General features: G+C 38.5%; 1 protein-coding gene across 1 annotated transcript; it reads left to right on the plus strand.

Annotated features, from left to right (window-relative positions):
* The first annotated feature begins 994 nt into the window (after positions 1-994).
* On the plus strand, positions 995-1444 carry LOC147607272 (uncharacterized). The gene has a single exon (XM_086790442.1). It carries the CDS (start codon positions 995-997, stop codon positions 1442-1444), a length of 450 nt encoding a protein of 149 aa, XP_086646568.1.
* The last annotated feature ends 18402 nt before the right edge of the window (positions 1445-19846 follow it).

Raw genomic sequence — 19846 nt, forward strand, 5'->3', positions numbered from 1 at the left:
AGTTTCAGATCAGTTACCAGATGGCAGTCTCTATGCTGTTAGGACTTTTCAAGCTGAAAACTAGTATGATGAGATGCTAAATTTTTTGCTAGATGGAATGCTGCCAACACAGATGACAGTGGATCAGAAAACGAAGTTTTCTTTGAAGAGAAGACCTTTTCTAGTCATTGCAGGATGTTTGTACAGAAGAGGTATTGATCAGATTATACGCAGGTGTGTGCCTGATGAAGAGCAGGAAGCTGTATTGAAGGAGGCAGACCTTTTCTAGTCATTGCAGGATGTTTGTACAGAAGAGGTATTGATCAGATTATACGCAGGTGTGTGCCTGATGAAGAGCAGGAAGCTGTATTGAAGGAGGCTCACAGTGGCAATGCTGGCAAACATTTCTCAGGAGAGAGATTACAGGTCGAAAAATCTTGCAGGCTGGTTTATGGTGGCCTCTGGTACTTAAAGATGCTCATAAGTTCTCCAGAGAGTGTCTATAGTGTCAGAAAATGGGACAGCCAGGATCATCGGATAGAATGCAAGATCATCCAATAATGCCTTTGGAACCATTTCAAAAATGGGGGCTTGACTTTGTAGGACCAATTAAGCCAAGAGCTAGCAGAACAAGTGTCAGGTATATACTAGTGGCTACTGATTATGCCACAAAATGGGTAGAGGCAGTGGCTTTGAGAGACAACAAGGCAGCTAGTGTAGCAAGGTTCCTATACAAGAACATAATGACTAGGTTTGGATGTCCTGTGGAGTTGGTCTCTGATCAGGGGACACATTTTTTAAATTCAGTAATTCAAGAGCTGACCACAGGACTCACATGATGGTACACAAGAAATCATCCCCGTATCATCCGCATGCAAATGGACAGGCGGAGAGTTCAAACAAGATTTTGCTCAAGATTTTGAAGAAAATAGTAGCAGATCACTATAAGGATTGGGATGAAAAATTAGATTCAGCTCTGTAGTCCTTTCGGACTGCTTTCAAAGTGTCCACTGGCATGACGCCATTCCAATTGGTGTATGGGATAGAAGCGGTTGTTCCCATGGAGTTTGTGGTTCCGACACTGAGGATTTCTTCAGAATATAGATTGTCACCAGAGGAGTCATTAAAGCACAGGCAGGAGCAGCTGTTACAGTTGGATGAAGATAGATTACTTAGTGCTCTTATAGTGGAGGTGATACAAAAGAGGAGACAAGCATGGATGGCAAGGCAGATCAAGTTTAAAATTTTTCAGAAGGGCGATTGGGTTATGATGTATAACTCAAAGCTGGGATCACACCCTGGTAAGCTCAAACTTAGGTATTTGGGTCCTTATAAAATTACAGAGGATTTAGGGCAAGGCACGTTCCGACTGATAGACTATTTTGGAACGGAGGTGTTGAAACCAGTTAATGGATTCAGGCTCGAAATTTTATGGAGCTATCCCAGGCCAAAAGGGCATTCATGAAACAGGTCGGGATAGAAGGTCCGACGTGACTCAATGGATACACAGTGGAATGAAGTGGAGATCATATCCGCAATGTGTGAAGGGGTGATTCCGAAGGGAGGATCCGAGGCGTCGGAGTGTTTTGTGCTGACGTGGCATTCGAAATTTTTAAATTTTAACATGATGGCTTTGATTTGTGTGAAACGTCTAAATCACATCAAAATGAGGATTGGGGGTTTTCGAGTTGCGAGAATAGAATATCCACCTGAATCTCTTGAGATGGTAGACGGGGCACAGTTTCAAATTAGTAAGTGTCCTACTTATGAGCGGGCCATGCAGCATGCAGCCATAGAAAAGCTGGACCGCTTGAACGAGCTTAGGAGAAGCTTAGCGTTGCTAGACATGCCCCAAACCCGCAGTAATTCTGTCCCGACGGCAATGAAGAAAGGGAAAGGACATTTTAAGAAAACGGGGGACGATATAAAAGGAGGTAAGTTTCGGTGGACCGTTTAGCCCCATACATGGCCGGGTTATTTACATATAGGGATTGGCTTCATTCCGATCCTACTCATGCAGAGCCGAAGGCGTCGATGAAGGAGCCTGTGGATGGTGGAAACCTCAAGATAAGCTGCAATACATAGCAGGGTCAAGCATGAAGGCAACTGATGAAGCGGATCTGCTTGCTACCGGATATTCAAAGCAGGAGGTGTCAGAGGCAGTGGCTAAAAATAAGCCTTCTTTAGTGGTGTTTGATGGAGATAAAGCAGGGGGTAGCAAGCCTGAATCCGCTATCGTTGGACATAAGTTAAAGATGCCAAAATGAAAGGGCACTGGCGGATTGGCACTACAGGCTTTAGGGAGTTTTGTACCATCTACTCCTGTAGCACCAGCAGTTCAAATGATCATATCCACAAGGTTGGATGAGGCCATCACAAAGTTATACTCAATACAACATTATATAAGGCAGCAAGCTAAGTAGGGAGAGAGATAGAAGGCTGCTATGGAGGCTTTGGAAAAGTAGGTAGCTGATAATGAAGCAGCAGGATTGGATGACATGCGCAAGGAAATAGAGGACTTGAAGGAGCAGAATGTTCAGCTCAGGAAGCAACATAAGGAGAAGTTTTTGGGTGTGCGAAATTCCACAGCATTGTTCAGACAGTGGATAGAGGTGTTTAAGCAAGAATGCAGGTCTGAGTGGACTCAGACAATGGACAAAGTGGCAGCAGTTCAAGTAGAGAATGAGTTTTTACAGTCTCGGATTGCTGCATTATTAGAGTTAGAAGGGGAAATCTTGGAAGAGAATCAGGTTCAAGGAGTGATAATAGCAACTGAAGATGTTGAAGTGATGAAGAAAGCAGTGACAGAGCATGCATCAGTCTAGAAAAATATTATTTATCCCCTCTTGAGTAATTTGGGGACGCCTGGGTTACTCTTGCATCATGCCGGCTAGGTTAATATCGTGGGTGACACCACTATAAATATTAATACGTGCGGTATAGTGACGTATGTTTGGGGCCATCTATGATTATTTCAGTTAGGTTCGTATGGCAGGGTGATTCCTGGGGTACTTACGCCTGGTAGTCATGAGTTGGTGATGATTTGTGCCTGTTTAATATTTGTAAAATTAATTTAATTATTAATTTACTTATATTTTCACGTGATGAAGACTATGGAAAATGAAGAGTTTACTTTGGAAGAAATGACTTGGTTCATCACATTTAATTTTTGGCAAGCATAGTAGCTTGCAACCTTAGCAAATGATTTTTCCATTTTGAACTTTAGGAAAGATACATTTATAATGTGGAATTTATTAAAGCCTATAGCTTTACCCTAGTCCCAATATTAGACACTCTATTTTTGTAAAAGAAGAGTGCCGTGCTCTCTAAAAGCACATTTTGTATATTTTGGGGGCTATGGCCTATTTTTGAAAAAGCTAATTAAATACCCTTGTGTGGGGAAGGCCACGCACAAGGGGGAGAAGATTGCACCTAGCATGGTCTATTGAGCTAAGTATTTTAATTTTGTTAAGTGTTTGAATTTCAATTAATTTGATTTAGTTGAAGCTTGCAAAGCATTGGTTTTTATGGTTGAATCAATTCTTGTGAATTCTCTACTCTTTCACAATCTATCCTAGAGTAAGATTCCGGTTGCAGTGGTATCAGAGCTTGGGCTAGGAGATTTGTGGAGAAGGTAGGAAAGGGCTTCATCTCCTCAAAAATCAAGAAAGTGCAGGAATTTATCCATTGGACAGAAGGGTGCTTTGTAGGTCTTTACCCAAAGGTTGAAAAATTCAAAACTAGATCTACTCACAAACCCACTCACCACCCTACAAAACCATACTTCTCTATCAAAAAGTGGTTTTTCTAAATACTCAGAGTGAAGGAATATTCTCATAAGTTTCTAAAGCTTCTATTATACTTGGACGACTTTGATGAGCATTATCTTGTTGTCAAGTATATAAGGGGCTTGAAAGCTCCTATTGGTGGTGATGTCAAGTCTCATGAACCCGCCACTTTGAAGAAGGCAATGATGCTTGCAGAAATTCATGAAGAGAAGTACTTGACAAAGTGGGCTAGCAAAGGGAATATCAAAGGGGAAGTGATCACAAGGACTGACATGGGTTCTCATGCAAACACAAGACCTAATCTTCCAAGATTTTCTACCGTGTATGGTAGAGGGTCTAATAGACTTCCATTTAAACCACCATTTATGTCCAACAAAGCTACATACAATGAGTCCAAGCCAGCAAATGGGGGTTCAAAAAGCAAGGTTATCAAGGAGGACCGTTTGCATGAAATGAGGCTCAAAGGTCTATGTTTCAAATGTGGAGAAAAATGGAACAAGGATCACTTCAAAGTATGCAAATCCAAGGATATGTCCATAAGCTACATTATCACTGAGGACAATGCTAATCATGAGGAGGAGGAATTCCTTGAATGCAATGATGCCTTAGGATGGGGAGATCCTCATGAGGGTGGAGGTTCTCATGATGATGGTTTTGATGAAGAAAATCCCGAGTTTCCTTTTGATCCGGGTGGGAAACTAAAGTTTGCTCATGACAAAATGGATGATGGGATGCCTCTATGTGTGTGGAATGAAAACAATAGTGCACATACTACCTTGTGTACAATCTCTCATGATGCTTATGCGGGAAGTAAGGGTGCCAACACATTGAGATTGAAGATCAAGGTGAATGGGAGAACAGCATATGCACTCATTGATACTGGAAGCACGCATAGTTTTGTCAATAAAAGGTCTTTTAACACTCTCAAAATGCAACCAACTTCTTTACCAAACAAGCACATGGTGCAAGTGGCCAATGGTGATTCAATGGGTTGCAATATGAAGTGTCAAAGTACAGAATTGGAGTTGTCCAAGAGCTACTCTTGCAAAGTTGATCTTTTGGTGATTGAGTTGGGACCAATTGACATAGTACTTGGATGTGATTGGCTGTCCACTTTGAACTCTTTTACCATGAACTTACAGAAAAGTTTCATGAGTTTTGTGCATCATGGAGGGGTTATTACATTGAATGGAATGCAAGGGTCCAAGCTCTTCATGATCAATGCTACTCAAATGAAGAAAGAGTTCAAGAAAGAGGGCTATGTTTATGTACTACAGCTTTGCAAAGAGGAAGATAATAGCAAAAAGGATTGCATCAAAAATGTGGACATGGTTAAGCTACTCAAGGATTATGAAGATGTGTTTACCATGCCAAAATCAATGCCGCCAAAGAGGAGTGTTGATCACGCTATTGATTTGGAACCAAATGCCAAACCAATCAATAAGCCTTCCTATTGTTTGTCAAAGGTTGAAAGAGAAGAGGTGGCAAAGCAAGTCAAAGAACTCATTGACATGGGATGGGTTGAACCAAGTCAATCTCCTTTTGCTTCTCCGGTGCTACTTGTGAAGAAAAAGGATGGTACTTTTCGCATGTGCATTGATTACCGTGATTTGAATAAGATCACCATCAAAAATCGTTTTCCAATACCAAGGGTGGATGATCTTTTGGATGAGTTGAAGGGTGCCACATGCTTTTCAAAGATTGATTTGCGTTCCAGATACCATCAAATAAGGATGAAAAGTGGTGATGAGTTCAAAACAGCATTTCGTACAGAAAGGGGTCTTTACCAATTCATGGTTATGCCGTTTGGATTATGCAATGCACTGGGAACTTTTCAAGCATTGATGAACAAAGTGCTTCAACCTTTCCTCTACAAGTTTGTATTGGTCTTTTTCGACGACATACTTACTTATAGCAAACATGAGGAAGTGCATTTGAAGCACGTGAAAGAGGTTTTGGAGGTCTTGAGGCAAAACAAGTTGTATGTTAAGGAGACAAAATGTACCTTCATGGCACATGAGGTGGAATATTTGGGTCACATTGTGAGCAAGGATGGCATTTGTGTGGATCCAAAGAAAGTGGAATGTATTAGGAATTGGCCGGTTCCTTCAAACACTACTCAATTGAGGGGATTTTTGGGGTTATCTTCATTCTATAGGCGCTTTATTGCCCACTATGCAGAAATTGCAGCCCCAATGAGACGGACAAATTGAAGAAGGAAACCTTCTTTTGGGATGCCATTGCCAACAAAAGCTTTGAAGATATGAAGAAGATGCTCACATCAGCACCTATTTTGGTATGTCTAGACTTCACCAAACCTTTCACAATAAGGGCGGATGCAAGTGGAAGAGGGATTGGTGTGGTACTTTACCAAGACCATGGAGTCATTGCTTATGAAAGTAGAAAGCTAAATGACAAAGAAAGAGAACTCCATGTGTATGAGCAAGAGATGATTGCTATACTCCATGCTATCAAGAAATGGCACCATTACTTATATGGGAGTCATTTTTATGTGAGAAGTGATCATAGGGTGCTGAAGTATTTCCTCACACAACCCAATTTGTCTCCTAAGCAAAGAAGGTGGGTAGCAACACTACAAAACTATGATTTTGAAATCACATACACAAAGGGCAAAGAAAATGTGGTTGCCGATTCCTTGTCTCGTATGTGGGCCTGCTCATTGTATGCTATTTCTGAGGTGCATAAAGATTGGATCATGGAGATACAAGAAGAGTACTTGTTTGATGAAGAAACCTCACAAATAGTGCAGAAATTACAGCAAGGTGTATGTGAAGAGTTACCCCATTATGAGCTGAAAAATGGTCTCCTCTACTACAAAGGAAAAGTCTACTTGGTTCCTACTTCATCATTTATCAAGAAGATCATGGAAGAGATGCATTGTACTCCTATGGTGGCTGGTCATTTGGGTGTCTACAAAACCTTTGATGCAATAAGGAAAAGTTTCTTGTGGAAGAGCATTCATGCTTATGTAAGTGGGTGCCGGTCATGTCAATTGAACAAGGATCCTACACATAAACCGGGAGGTTTGCTTCAGCCATTGCCCATTCCCGAAGGCAAATGGAGTCATATATCAATGGATTTCATTACTAACCTTCCGCGCACAAAGAAAGGGTGGGACAGCTTGTATGTTGTGGTGGATAGATTGACTAAAGTGGCCCATTTCATTCCTTCCAAGGTCACATATTCAGCCCAAAATGTTGCCAAGCAATTTGTTGATGGGGTTTTCAAGTTGCATGGTATGCCATCACAAATTGTGAGTGATCGCGATGTCAAATTCATGAGCACTTTTTGGAGAACATTGTTTGAATATATGGGAACCAAGCTTACTCCAAGCACCGCCTATCATCCCAAAACCGATGGTCAAACAGAAAGAGTAAACAAATAGGTGGAAACATATCTACACCACTATTGTCATGATACTCAAAGTACATGGGATGATTGGTTACCTTTGGCTGAGTTTGCTTACAACTCAACATATCATGTGAGCATTGGCATGTCACCCTTTGAGGCTTTATATGGTTACAAGGTCAATTTGCCTATGTTGGTGGGTACATAAGAGACTTCTAACCATAATGCCAAGGAGGAAGCTGAAAGGATGCAAGCTTTGTTGCAACAATGCAAAAGTAATTTGAAGGTTGCACAAGAGAAAATGAGACAATATGCCAATGTTCATCGAAGACCATTGGAATTCAAACTGGGAGATTGGGTTCTTTTGAGAATACCAAAGTCAAGATATGCGTCTTTGAAGGGAAGCACCAACACCAAACTAGCTCATCGCTATTATGGTCCTTATCAAGTGATACGAAGAGTTGGGGAGGTTGCATATCAACTCTTACTTCCATCTACAACAAAGATTCATGATGTGTTTCATGTCTCTCACTTGAAAGGATATGTGGGTATGATCGATCAAATGGTTGATGAGTTACCTCCAATGAATGAAGAGGGAATGATTGAATACATTCCAGAAGCTATCTTGGGTACAAGGAAAAAGGTACTTCGCACTCGTACCTTGGTGGAGTATCTTGTTCAATGGAAAGGTTTACCTAAGGAAGAAGCTTCATGGCAACCTATTTCAGCATTGGAGGGATATGAAGCATTGATAGAGCAATATGGGTTGGTGTAAATTCAGCCACATGGAACATTCTTCTCCGAATTTGGGGTATTCATTTGAGGTTTCGAGGACGAAACCATTGGGGAAGGGATGGTTTGTAAGAAAGCATTATGGGCCCAAGGCCATGGACAACTAGTAAGTAGGTGTGAACTCTTGGGTGGAGTATAAATACCAATGTAAATGGGATTATGGCTCATTCATGATAATGTTATTTGTTCCAAGAATCAATGGTGAGCTTCTCCCGTGAGATGCTAAGTGGTGACTCCTTCATGAGCCACTCCCTTGGTGAGGGACTAACCCACCCCTGTTACTTTCTTTCAACTTTTTCCTGTAAATAGAAGCCTTCCCCTTTGTTAAAGCTTAATAGTGTTTTTGCACTGTTACTCTACTTCTCCCCAGAGCCAAAAACTGTGAATTTACTCATAATTCATTAGTTTTTGACCTTTCCCTCTTCTAAAGATTGGTGGCCACTCTTGTTTCAAACAAGAGTAGATCCCTTAAACCATCAAGCCAAAGGAAAGCTCTCAAATTCTCCTTGTAAGTTGGAGATTCTTCTCTTTTCGTTGGGCAATCCATACTGTGATGTCCAAATCCTTGACAGTTATAGCATTTCACTCTGTTGTTCAAGGGTGGAACTTCTGAAGTTGAAATCCAGGGGAGTTTCGGGAAAAGGACATTTCTTCCATTCTGGAACTTCCCATATCCTGGGTTTGACCCTGATATCTCCTGGGCGGAGGAAGGTTGGAATCACTTTTTGGGAATAAAAACCTTTTGAAAGGTGATGGTGCTGGCTTTGGCGGGACTTTGACATTAAAGGCTTTGGCGAAACCCTTCACCATCCGAACTGCTTCGGCCATGGAAACTGGCTTGGCATTCTTCACTAGGATATTCAAAGGTTCGTTCAGTCTCCGAATAAACTTGGCTTTCTGCTGTTCTCCATCCAGCGGAGGCGAGTATCTGAGGAGGAGGGCGAATGCTTGGTGATATGCTTCAATAGTTCTACTCCCCTGGGTTAACTCTAAGAATTCGTTCATCTTTGTTTCTAAAAAGCCGGGAGGACAGAACCTCGTCCTTAGGTAAATTTTGAGATCAGTTCAGGTTTGGGTATTTCGGTCGAGACGGTTTGTCTCGCAGTGATTCCTCCACGCAACCCTGGCCGTTTCCACAATCTTTAACCTGGCAAGTGCCATCTTGCTTTTCTCAATGTAGCCAGTTACATCAAAGTATTCCTCCATGGCCTCAATCCACTTTTCTACAACTTCACCTAACTGTTTCCCTTCACCCTTGAAGGGACTAGGCTGCGAACTATGAAGAGTTTTACGAACATCCAGGTTGAGCTCTTCTTCATCGAGTTGGGGGTCAACATTTTTACCACCCACGACGACCACGATCCATGTTCCTATCAATACGAAAATTCGTGTTTTCAATCCGATTTTTTATTCAACTGATTCTGGGGTTCGTTAAATAGGTTGGCTCCCCATTAATCATGGGGTAAAGATACTCATATAGAACGCATTATCAGATAACAATTCATTCAGAATATCTCATTCATATCTTTAACACAATAATGGTCCATCAGACTGAATTTTTCCATCTGAACAGTCCTCCATGGGGGTTTCAATTTTTTCATATCTTTAACACAATAATGGTCCACTGCGCAACGGATTCGGGGTGCTAGCAGCGGAAGTAGCACTTCTTGCGTGGGGCAGGGTCCCACACTCGGGGCCTCGCCCACCCCCACAGATATCCAGACAGGTGACCACAGATATCCAGACAGGTGACTAATTTCTTGGTTCTTCCAAAACCGAACTCGGAAAAACTTCCCTTGCCCGGAAAGCACAGGCGATTCCTCTAGGATAATTTTACTCTATCGTAGTCAAGGTTATTACTAACCAAATTGATCCGACCGAACCTATCAAGACACTTGGTCAGATCAAGGAAGAAACTTGCACTTGGATCATAGAGATCAATGCTTTTTTCCCCATCGAGAGGCACAGCCGTTGATTCTTATCCATAGAACAATTACCAATCGTGATTTACTTCATCTATCGAATTATAACAGAATTGAGTCTCATTTTACGGATCCATCAGTCTAGCCTAACCCCATCCAATCCCATGGGTTAGCCAACCACCCAACCACTGTAGTGATGGGATCTAATTTAGACTTTGGTTAGGTTTTGTCCCGGGTACAAGGGAAAAGAGTTCCCAAGCCCCCTAGCCAGATATTCATGCAAATTTAACACCAGTCATGTCACTTACACACCCACTATGAAATTGCCTTTTTCTCAGATTCAACCATCATTAAAACAATCATTTAATGAAACCATAGTATCACTGATTCACAATCCTCCAAAATATTCGGTTGAGTCTTAATTTCCAATCATTCCTTCACCAGAGTATCTATGGCATCATTGGCAACCAGAACGCTCACTCAGGGGCCTTTTCGATAGTTCCTAGCTCATAGTACCCGGTAAATATTCACTTATAAAAATCAAGATGGAATCCTCGTTGAAGATCAGCAAGATCAACCAACAGATCCATATAAGAGAGCTATGGACTCATCAGTTGAGGACCAGCAAGGTCAATCAACCAAATCCATACTCGGTTTCAGAAAATAACTCTTACTACTTGTTCCAATATCTTCCACGACGCACGTGTGGGTATCTTTGGCGACCCAGAGCCCGAGCACCGTATGGTCAGCACCCTCCGCTTCCTTGGTTCCTCATCCCTGTACCGGAAGCTCACCATTTAAATCAAACCAAGGCTGGTCAAGACCTTGGTCGACCTTGCTACGCGAGACGTCCTCCGTTGACTCTCCGTCAGCTGTTGCAACTTTATCAGTTAGGTCTCCACGACCTTAATCACAAGACGATCAAAATGCTTCCCCAGCATTCTTGACATAAAACAGTCATTTACAAACAGGTCACAATTACAGTTTCTATAATGAACTCTCGTCTTTCCACATTATCCCTCATCAGTCTCCACATTACTGATTCCACATTCAATTCATATGTGTACTCGTTCTCATCCAATCACATCATTTTCCATCTCATCACATTAGATTCATTCACATCACATATCATTTATTCACATCTCAATTCACATGTCATCACTTCTCATCCATTCACTTATAGACGTCTCATCATTTCACATACACATTCGCATTCATTATTCTTACACATCCACATTCGTACATCCACATCCATACATCCAATTCCATATCCGCATTCATACATACACATCCATATCCACATCTATACATCCATATCCACATTCATACATCCATATCCACATCCACATCCATACATCCGTTTCCACATCCACATCCACATCCACATCCATACATCCATACATCCATTTTCACATCCACATTCATACATCCATATCCACATCCACATCCACATTCCATATCTACATCCATACATCCACATCCACATCCGCATCCACATCCATACATCCATATCCACATTCCACATTCATACATCCATATCCACATTCCACATTCATACATCCACATCCACAGTCACATCCATACATCCACATCCACATTCACATCCATACATCCACATCCACATCCACATTCACATCCATACATCCATATCCACATTTCACATCCATACATCCATATCCACATTCCACATCCATACATCCATATCCACATTCAGATTCATACATCCACATCCACATTCATACATCCACACATCCATTTTCACATCCACATTCATACATCCACATCCATACATCCATATACACATTCCACATTCACATTCACATTCACAAACATCCTCATCCATTAATCCATTTACATTTATCTGATTCATATCACTTTCATCCATCCATTTACATCTATCTGATTCCTATCACATCTCATCACATCTATTTATAGAATGTAAGAGAATTCTAATTTTTTGATATAAAGATTCTTTACGCATCTAATTAGACATAAAGACAACTTTAGTAGGAATAACACTTCTATAAAAATCCTTTTACACATAAATTCAATTTTAAGAAAAATAACACTTTCAAATTAAATATAAACCTTTTATGCATTTTACTATGCATAAATTTCATTTTATGAGAATAACACTTTCAAAATAAAAAAAAATCTTTTATGCATCTATCTATGCATAAATTCAATTTCAATGAAAATAATACTTTTGAAATAAAAACAAATCTTTTATGCATCTTTCTATGCATAAAATCAAAATTGATAAGAATAACTCTTTTGGATTAAAAGTAAAATTCTTTATGCATCTATTTATGCATAAAATCAAAATTTATGAAAACAACTCTTTTGAATTAAAAATAAAATTCTTTATGCATCTTTCTATGCATAAAATCAAAATTGATAAGAATAACTCTTTTGGAATAAAAATAAAATTCTTTATGCTTCTATTTATGCATAAAATCAAAATTGATGAAAATAACTCTTTTGAATTAAAAATAAAATTCTTTATGCATCTTTGTATGCATAAAATAAAAATTGATAAGAATAACTCTTTTGGAATAAAAATAAAATTCTTTATGCATCTATTTATGCATAAAATCAAAATTGATAAGAATAACTCTTTTGAATTAAAAATAAAATTCTTTATGCATCTTTCGATGCATAAAATCAAAATTGATAAGAATAACTCTTTTGGAATAAAAATAAAATTCTTTATGCATCTTTCTATGCATAAAATCAAAATTGATAAGAATAACTCTTTTGGAATAAAAATAAAATTCTTTATGCATCTATTTATGCATAAAATCAAAATTGATAAGAATAACTCTTTTGGAATAAAAATAAAATTCTTTATGCATCTATTTATGCATAAAATCAAAATTGATGAAAATAACTCTTTTGAATTAAAAATAAAATTCTTTATGCATCTTTCTATGCATAAAATCAAAATTGATAAGAATAACTCTTTTGGAATAAAAATAAAATTCTTTATGCATCTATTTATGCATAAAATCAAAATTGATGAAAATAACTCTTTTGAATTAAAACTAAAATTCTTTATGCATCTTTCTATGCATAAAATCCAATTTTGATTAAAGTCACACTTTTATAATAAAAACAAAATTCTTTTATGCATCTAATTTTGCATAAAAATCTAATTATGATAAAAGTAACACTTTTATAATCAAAATAAAAATTTCAATATGCATAGAAATTAATTCTAAAGAAAATAACACTTTTATAATAAAATAATTCTAGTATGCATTTTTCTATACTTAGAATGAAAAGTAACACTTTAAGAATACATATATGATGGGGATTACTCTTTTTAAATAATAAAAGGTAAAACCTATTTTACATAATTTTTAGAAAATTTTGCCATAACCTCCTTTGTATGGCTGTTCACCAAGAGTATTTAAATCATTCTAATGTAAATATTTTCTACTTATTTAAGAAAAACATTATGAAAAACTTAATTCTATCCATTAATCATTCATCTAGGATAAAGAATGGTTGGATTTACTAAAGAAGAGAGGGGAATGCCTTTTCAATGAGGCATAACATCATTATTCACTTTAAAGAAGACAAAATCATAAAAACCATAAAATGAAATAGAAAAGAGAAGAATCTCCAACTTACAAGCAGAATTTGAGAGCTTTCCTTTGGCTTGATGGTTTGAGGGATCTACTCTTGTTTGAAACAAGAGTGGCCACCAATCTTTAGAAGAGGAAAAGGTCAAAAACTAATGAATTATGAGTAAATTCATAGTTTTTGGCTCTGGGAGAAGTAGAGTAACAGTGTAAAAACACTATTAAGCTTCAACAAAGGGAAAGGCTTCTATTTATAGGAAAAAGTGAGCCTCTAACCAAGCAAACTGATTCTAGAATTTTCCAGATCAGTTTGGTCAATTTTTGACCATTTTTAGGTCAGTTTAGCTCACTTTTTGGATCTAGTTGAAACAGGAGAGAGGAGAGATAAAAATATCTCATTATTTGGGAGTTTAAAACTCTCCCACACATGTGAAATAGATGCCTCATTCATGAGGGAAATTCCCCCATACTGAGGTGTCAAAAATGCATCATTTCTTCTAAATATCTCTCTTTTTTAACTATTAACCTTGTTCTTAGTCAACTCTTCATCTTATGTGAGTATTTACTCATTTTTGGGGGATTTTCCTTTTATTCTTCCATTTATCTCCTCGCTACATTTGGATGAATCTTATTGGTCCATAGGAACCTTAATTTAAAATTTCAAAAAAATCTGGACCCCTAGGATAAGGCCTCTTGAACAGATTATACTTGATTTCTAATGCACCTTCTGAAAATCTTTTTGAACTTCTATTTCAGGGGAAATTATTTTAATAAGATGAGATATTTTTCCATGTAAAAATATTTAATAACTCAATCACCTCTCTCTTGAAGATTTTCTCTCTCTAGGCCAAAACAGGTATAAAGAAGATCTTTTATATTTCTGAAGAGGGATTTGATTACAGGGGGAGAATCTGGATATCATGAGGGGCTTGGGGGAGGAATCTTACAGGAGTGGCCAACACTTGTATCCACATACATCACATACACAACCAATGTGGGCAAAAATTTTCAAACTTATGCCAAAATTCCACAGAATTGGAGATCTCGTATCCACCTAGAGGTCTTTAATCAAATCTGTAAGGCATTTGAAATTTTCGATAATGCAACAAAGGTCTATGTCTTTGGGCTCGGCACCTTGAAGGCAAGGTGGTGCAATGGTTCCACTCCTTGGACCCTTGGCACAAAGTGCAATCGGAATCTTACTCTAGGATAGATTGTGGAAGAGTAGAGAATTCACAAGAATTGATTCAACCATAAAAACCAATGCTTTGTAAGCTTCAACTAAATCAAATTAATTGTAATTCAAACACTTAACAAAATTAAAATACTTAGCTCAATAGACCATGCTGGGTGCAATCTTCTCCCCCCTTGTGCGTGGCCTTCCCCACACAAGGGTATTTAATTAGGTTTTTTCAAAAATAGGCCATAGCCCCCAAAATATACAAAATGTGCTTTTAGAGAGCACGACACTCTTCTTTTACAAAAATAGAGTGTCTGATATTGGGACTAGGGTAAAGCCATAGGCTTTAATAAATTCTACATTATAAATGTATCTTTCCTAAAGTTCAAAATGGAAAAATCATTTGCTAAGGTTGCAAGCTACTATGCTTGCCAAAAATTAAATGTGATGAACCAAGTCATTTCTTCCAAAGTAAACTCTTCATTTTTCATAGTCTTCATCACCTGAAAATATAAGCCCAATTAATAATTAAATTAATCCCACAAATATTAAACAGGCATAAATCATCACCAACTCATGACTACCAGGCGGGCGTAAGTACCCCAGGAATCACCCTGCCATACAAACCTAACTGAAATAATCATAGATGGCCCCAAATATACGTCACTATATTGCACGTATTAATATTTATAGTGGTGTCACCCACGATATTAACCTAGCCGGCATGACGCAAGAGTAACCCAAGCATCCCCAAATTACTCAAGAGGATAAATAATATTTTTCTAGAGGACTTAAAATATATTCTCATGACATCGTGAAAGGATGAGCAATATAAGCAAAATTCTTGACGAACTTCCTATAATAACTACATAGGCCAAGAAAAGATCTAAGGTCATGTATGTTCCTAGGCTTAGGCCAAGAAGTTATACACTCAATTTTCTTAGGATCTACACGAATCCCTTCAGCCGCCGACACTATATGACCTAAGTATTCAATCTCTTTTTAAAAGAAAGAACTCTTTTTAGGATTGACATACAATTCATTTTCTCTCAAAAGGTTGAACACTTGTTCCAAGTGTTGTTCATGCTCTTGTCGATCCTTGCTGAAAACAAGAATGTCATCAAAGAACACTATAACAAAACTTTGAAACTTAAGGAATGTGTGATTCATCATACGGCTGAAAGTAGCTGGAGCATTGGTCAAACCAAATGGCATAACCAAAAACTCATAATGACCAGTTTGTGTTCTAAAAGCTGTCTTGAAAATGTCAGATTCAGTCATGCAAACTTGATGAAACCCAGACGTTAGATCAATCTTACTAAAGACCTTTGATCCTCTAAGCTTGTCAAGAAGATCATCTACCCTAGGAATAGGATATCTGTTCTTGACAGTAATCTTATTGAATGCACACGGTAGTCTACACACATTTGGAAAGTTCCGTTCTTCTTAACAAGAAGGACTGGAGCTCCAAAAGGTGAACTACTAGGTCGAATAAGGCCTCTCTCTAGCAAGACTTCGATTTGGTTTTGGATTTCTTTTTGCTCTAAATTGTTAACTCTATAGGGAGCTTTACAAGGCGGAGAATTTCCAGGCAATAAGTCAATACTATGATCCTTAGGCCTAGACTTAGGTAATCCTGGAGGTAGATCTTCCATAAAATAGTCACTAAATTTGGAGATAAAAAGATCAAACTTTGGACTTTTGGATGTGTCAGAGTCAGCATCAAGCTGGTTAACCCATACCATATAAGTCTTCTCTCTTTTTCTTAGAGCTCTCTTTGCTTGAGTGTGACTCAACAAAGGACTCATTTCTCCTTTGACTAGACACTGGAGGAAAATATTTTCATTGTCCTTCCTTAGACAAATGCTATGAGTGTCATAGTCTATAATAGGGTTGTACATGTGTCTCCAAGGCATACCCAAAATTATATCTACCCCTTGTAAAGGTGCAACTAAGAAATCCCTCTTTTTTGTTAAGGGCTTGATGCATAAATCCAAACCTTTCACCTCTTGCATGCAATTATACTTTGTTCCAGTAAATGCTGCTTTGACTTTATAGTGCGTAGGTGAAGAATGAAGATTTATTGCTCTAAGTGCCTTTTCAAAAATGAAATCATGTGTACTACCATCATCATGCAAAAAATAACAACTTCATGTCCATTTATTGTTCCTTTTATTTTAAGTAAAGAATGAACATGAGGCTTACCTTCTTGTTCTGAGTAGTCTGGATCGGAATTACCCTCTTGCTTGAATGATTCTTCTTCATTGTTGTCTTCTTCAATCATATTGACTCGAGCGGCTGCTGCTGCTGGTGTCGAACTCTTGGTACGCTCCGGACAATTCGGTGCTATGTGATCTTCTTTGTGGCATTTGAAACATTTGATAGGAGGTGCCTTCGGTTTTCCACCATTGACTTTCTTATTGGTACTCATGTTGCCTTTAACGTCCTCCTTGCCTTTGTCATAACCTGGTTTATACATCTTCTTTGGAGCATAAAAAGATTTAGTAAATGGTTTAGAAGAAGTACCCTCATGTGCTTTAATCTCTTTAGGAAAACCATTTTTGCGTTCGGAATTAGTTGCCAAAGATATTGCAGTAGATAGTGAATGAGGTCGAAACATATTCACATCGGCCCTAATGGTAGATCTAAGGCCCGAAATGAATTTCTTCTTTTGGTCCTTCTCGCTGACTCTCTCCACAACCTGCACCTGTAATAAAGTATTCCAGAACTTTTCTACATACTGTGACATAGTTTCCTTTTCAAGTTGATGCAAAGTGTCCCATTGGTGCCTAACTTTAGACTTGAATTGTGAGGGTAAAAAGTGCTTTTTTAACCAACCATTGAAATCTTTTCCAAAAATCTGGCTTGTCATGACCTTGCTTTATTACACTCCACCATAAAGCTGTGCTGTCTTGTCTACCAAATGATTGACTACACATTTAATCTTATCACTCTCTGAAAATTTTTCTCCTGAAAAGTAGTCATCTAGTTGACTAAGCCAAGCTAGAATGACCCTAGCATCCTTCTTTCCGTCATAATTTTGAAATATGAAAGCTTTCCGACTAATCTTGGATTTTTTTTGTGACCTTTGTGCTTGCAATGTAGCATTTACAGCCCTTTGGATAGTGTCATCTTCGTCATCAAAAGATAGCGAAGAGTCACGCTTGCGTCTACGACTCGTGAGCTGTCTCTCCAATTCAATACGCTTCTCTCTCTCTTCTACAATTTGATGTTATGAAGAAAGGAGTTGCTCTTGAATTGATGGCGAGATAGGAAAATTTGCCATAGTGCTTGTGCAAATGATGTAGATAAATAAAATTTTATTTTATTTGATGTAAATATATAAAGCAAATGTAAGTACTTATCTTGTTTTTCTTTCGCAATTTGATCTTTGTTGAAGCTGAACAAAGACGCTGTTCAATGGTTGAATTGAATCCTCGTCGCCTTCAAACAAATCCCGAGCGATTTCGCGTGATTTACGAGACTTGGGCTAGTCGAATTATTGATGAAATAATTTTCTACACTTTGAAACCTACTGAAATAGTCCTGTAAACCTTGCCCAATCTCTGTAATATTTTTTTGAAATTTTTTAAAATTTTTCAGAAATGATTTTGGAATTTGCTGGCCTTTTCTAGGTAATTTTTAAGCCTTTTTAAATCTTGTAAATCACTTTTCTGCACCCAAAAATTTCAAAATAGGAAACCTTTTTTGAATTTCTCTTCAAATTTGAAAATAGGAGGAGTAAAAGCTCAAAAAGGTGATGTGACTTGCATGGGGCTTGGGAAAAGTAGGTTTTGGGTTAAGGATTGATTAGGCTTATGGAGGATTAAGCCTTTGTAAAAAAAATTTAAAATCAAAACCAAACGCCGATTTGCGTCAGCAGGCTGCCCGCATTGCGCCTATTTCCTCATGGATTTTGTGATTTTTTTTTTGATGGCTTTTCCACAGATAAACATGCTCTGTCCATTATAGATTTGCTAGTGCTTGAAGCTTTCTGATTTCTGAGAAAATCATGTGAGGTTTCTGGCTATGGGGATTTCATCCATGCGGTTAGATTTTGATTTGACATAACCATGAGATTGCTTCCTCCTCCACCAAGTGTGAGCAAAACCTTCAAGATGAAGTGAGGCGAAGTAGACTTTGGCAATCTCGCTCCTTGGGCTTATTTCGAAGTAGAGATCCATCTTGTTTGCCCACTCTTCAAAGTCTTCGATAGAATTTGATTCTCCTTTGAACTTATTAAATATGATTTTGTCCTTCACAGCATTGTCAAAATCACCATGCATTCTTGAATCCCTTTGCCGTGCTCTTGGATCATCAAATCCTCTTCCTTCACCCAAGTGTCTATGCATTTGCTCCTCTTCCAATTGCCAATCACCTGCATCTTTAAATCCCTTCTGTTCATACCCTCTTCTTGCATCTTGCATAAAGGATGAAGTTCTTGGAATACTGGCATTGGATCTCTCATAAGAAGCATCACCCATAGGTCTCTTGCCCTTGTCCATGTAAGAAGAATGTGGCATCATTTGAGGTGGCATCATTTGTCTTACTTTGTTCTCTTCTGGCATAGAAGGCTTTCCATCATGTTTGGCATCATAATGTACACCATCCATTGCATTCATATCGGCTTCTTGTTTGAGCTTGAGAGGAGCCAATGCACTAATGGCTTTCTCCAAGTCTTTTAACCCTCTTTGCATCACGTCATCCAGGTAGTGGTGTCGCTTGTCGAACCGTTCCATGAGGTGTTCACCAAATTGTTGTTGTCGATTTGTTTGGTTATTTTCAATCCTTTGAAACATACTCTCCATAGCCATTAACATCATGTCCACTGTTAGCGGAGTAGTTCCCAAAGATTGAGGCATTTCCACTGGCTGAGATTCATCTGGAGAGGGTGCTTTTATGGTTGAACTTTCTTCATTCCTCGTTGATGAACTCGTTTCCATCATTGCTTCCGGTTGTCTTTGATCATTTTCATTCCGGGCTCCCTTGTTTTGACCTCCTCTAGTCATTTCCATGCGCGTAATTGATCCTCCTTGCAAAGACCACTTACTTGATTTTTTTTTCTCTATTCAAACGGTATCCGATTTGGGTGATCTTTATATCGATGCGAAGCTCTTGACGAGACAAATAAGAATCCCCAAAAACAGATCTGAAAAAGTCAACAGCCTTTGACCAATCAACTATACCGGCTGAAAGCCAACTCTTGATGTTAACCGCTCAATTCTTATC

The sequence above is a fragment of the Cibotium barometz genome, chromosome 55 (genome assembly GCF_041138505.1).
Source record: "Cibotium barometz isolate CiBa-2024 chromosome 55, ASM4113850v1, whole genome shotgun sequence".
Classification (NCBI taxonomy): domain Eukaryota; kingdom Viridiplantae; phylum Streptophyta; class Polypodiopsida; order Cyatheales; family Cibotiaceae; genus Cibotium; species Cibotium barometz.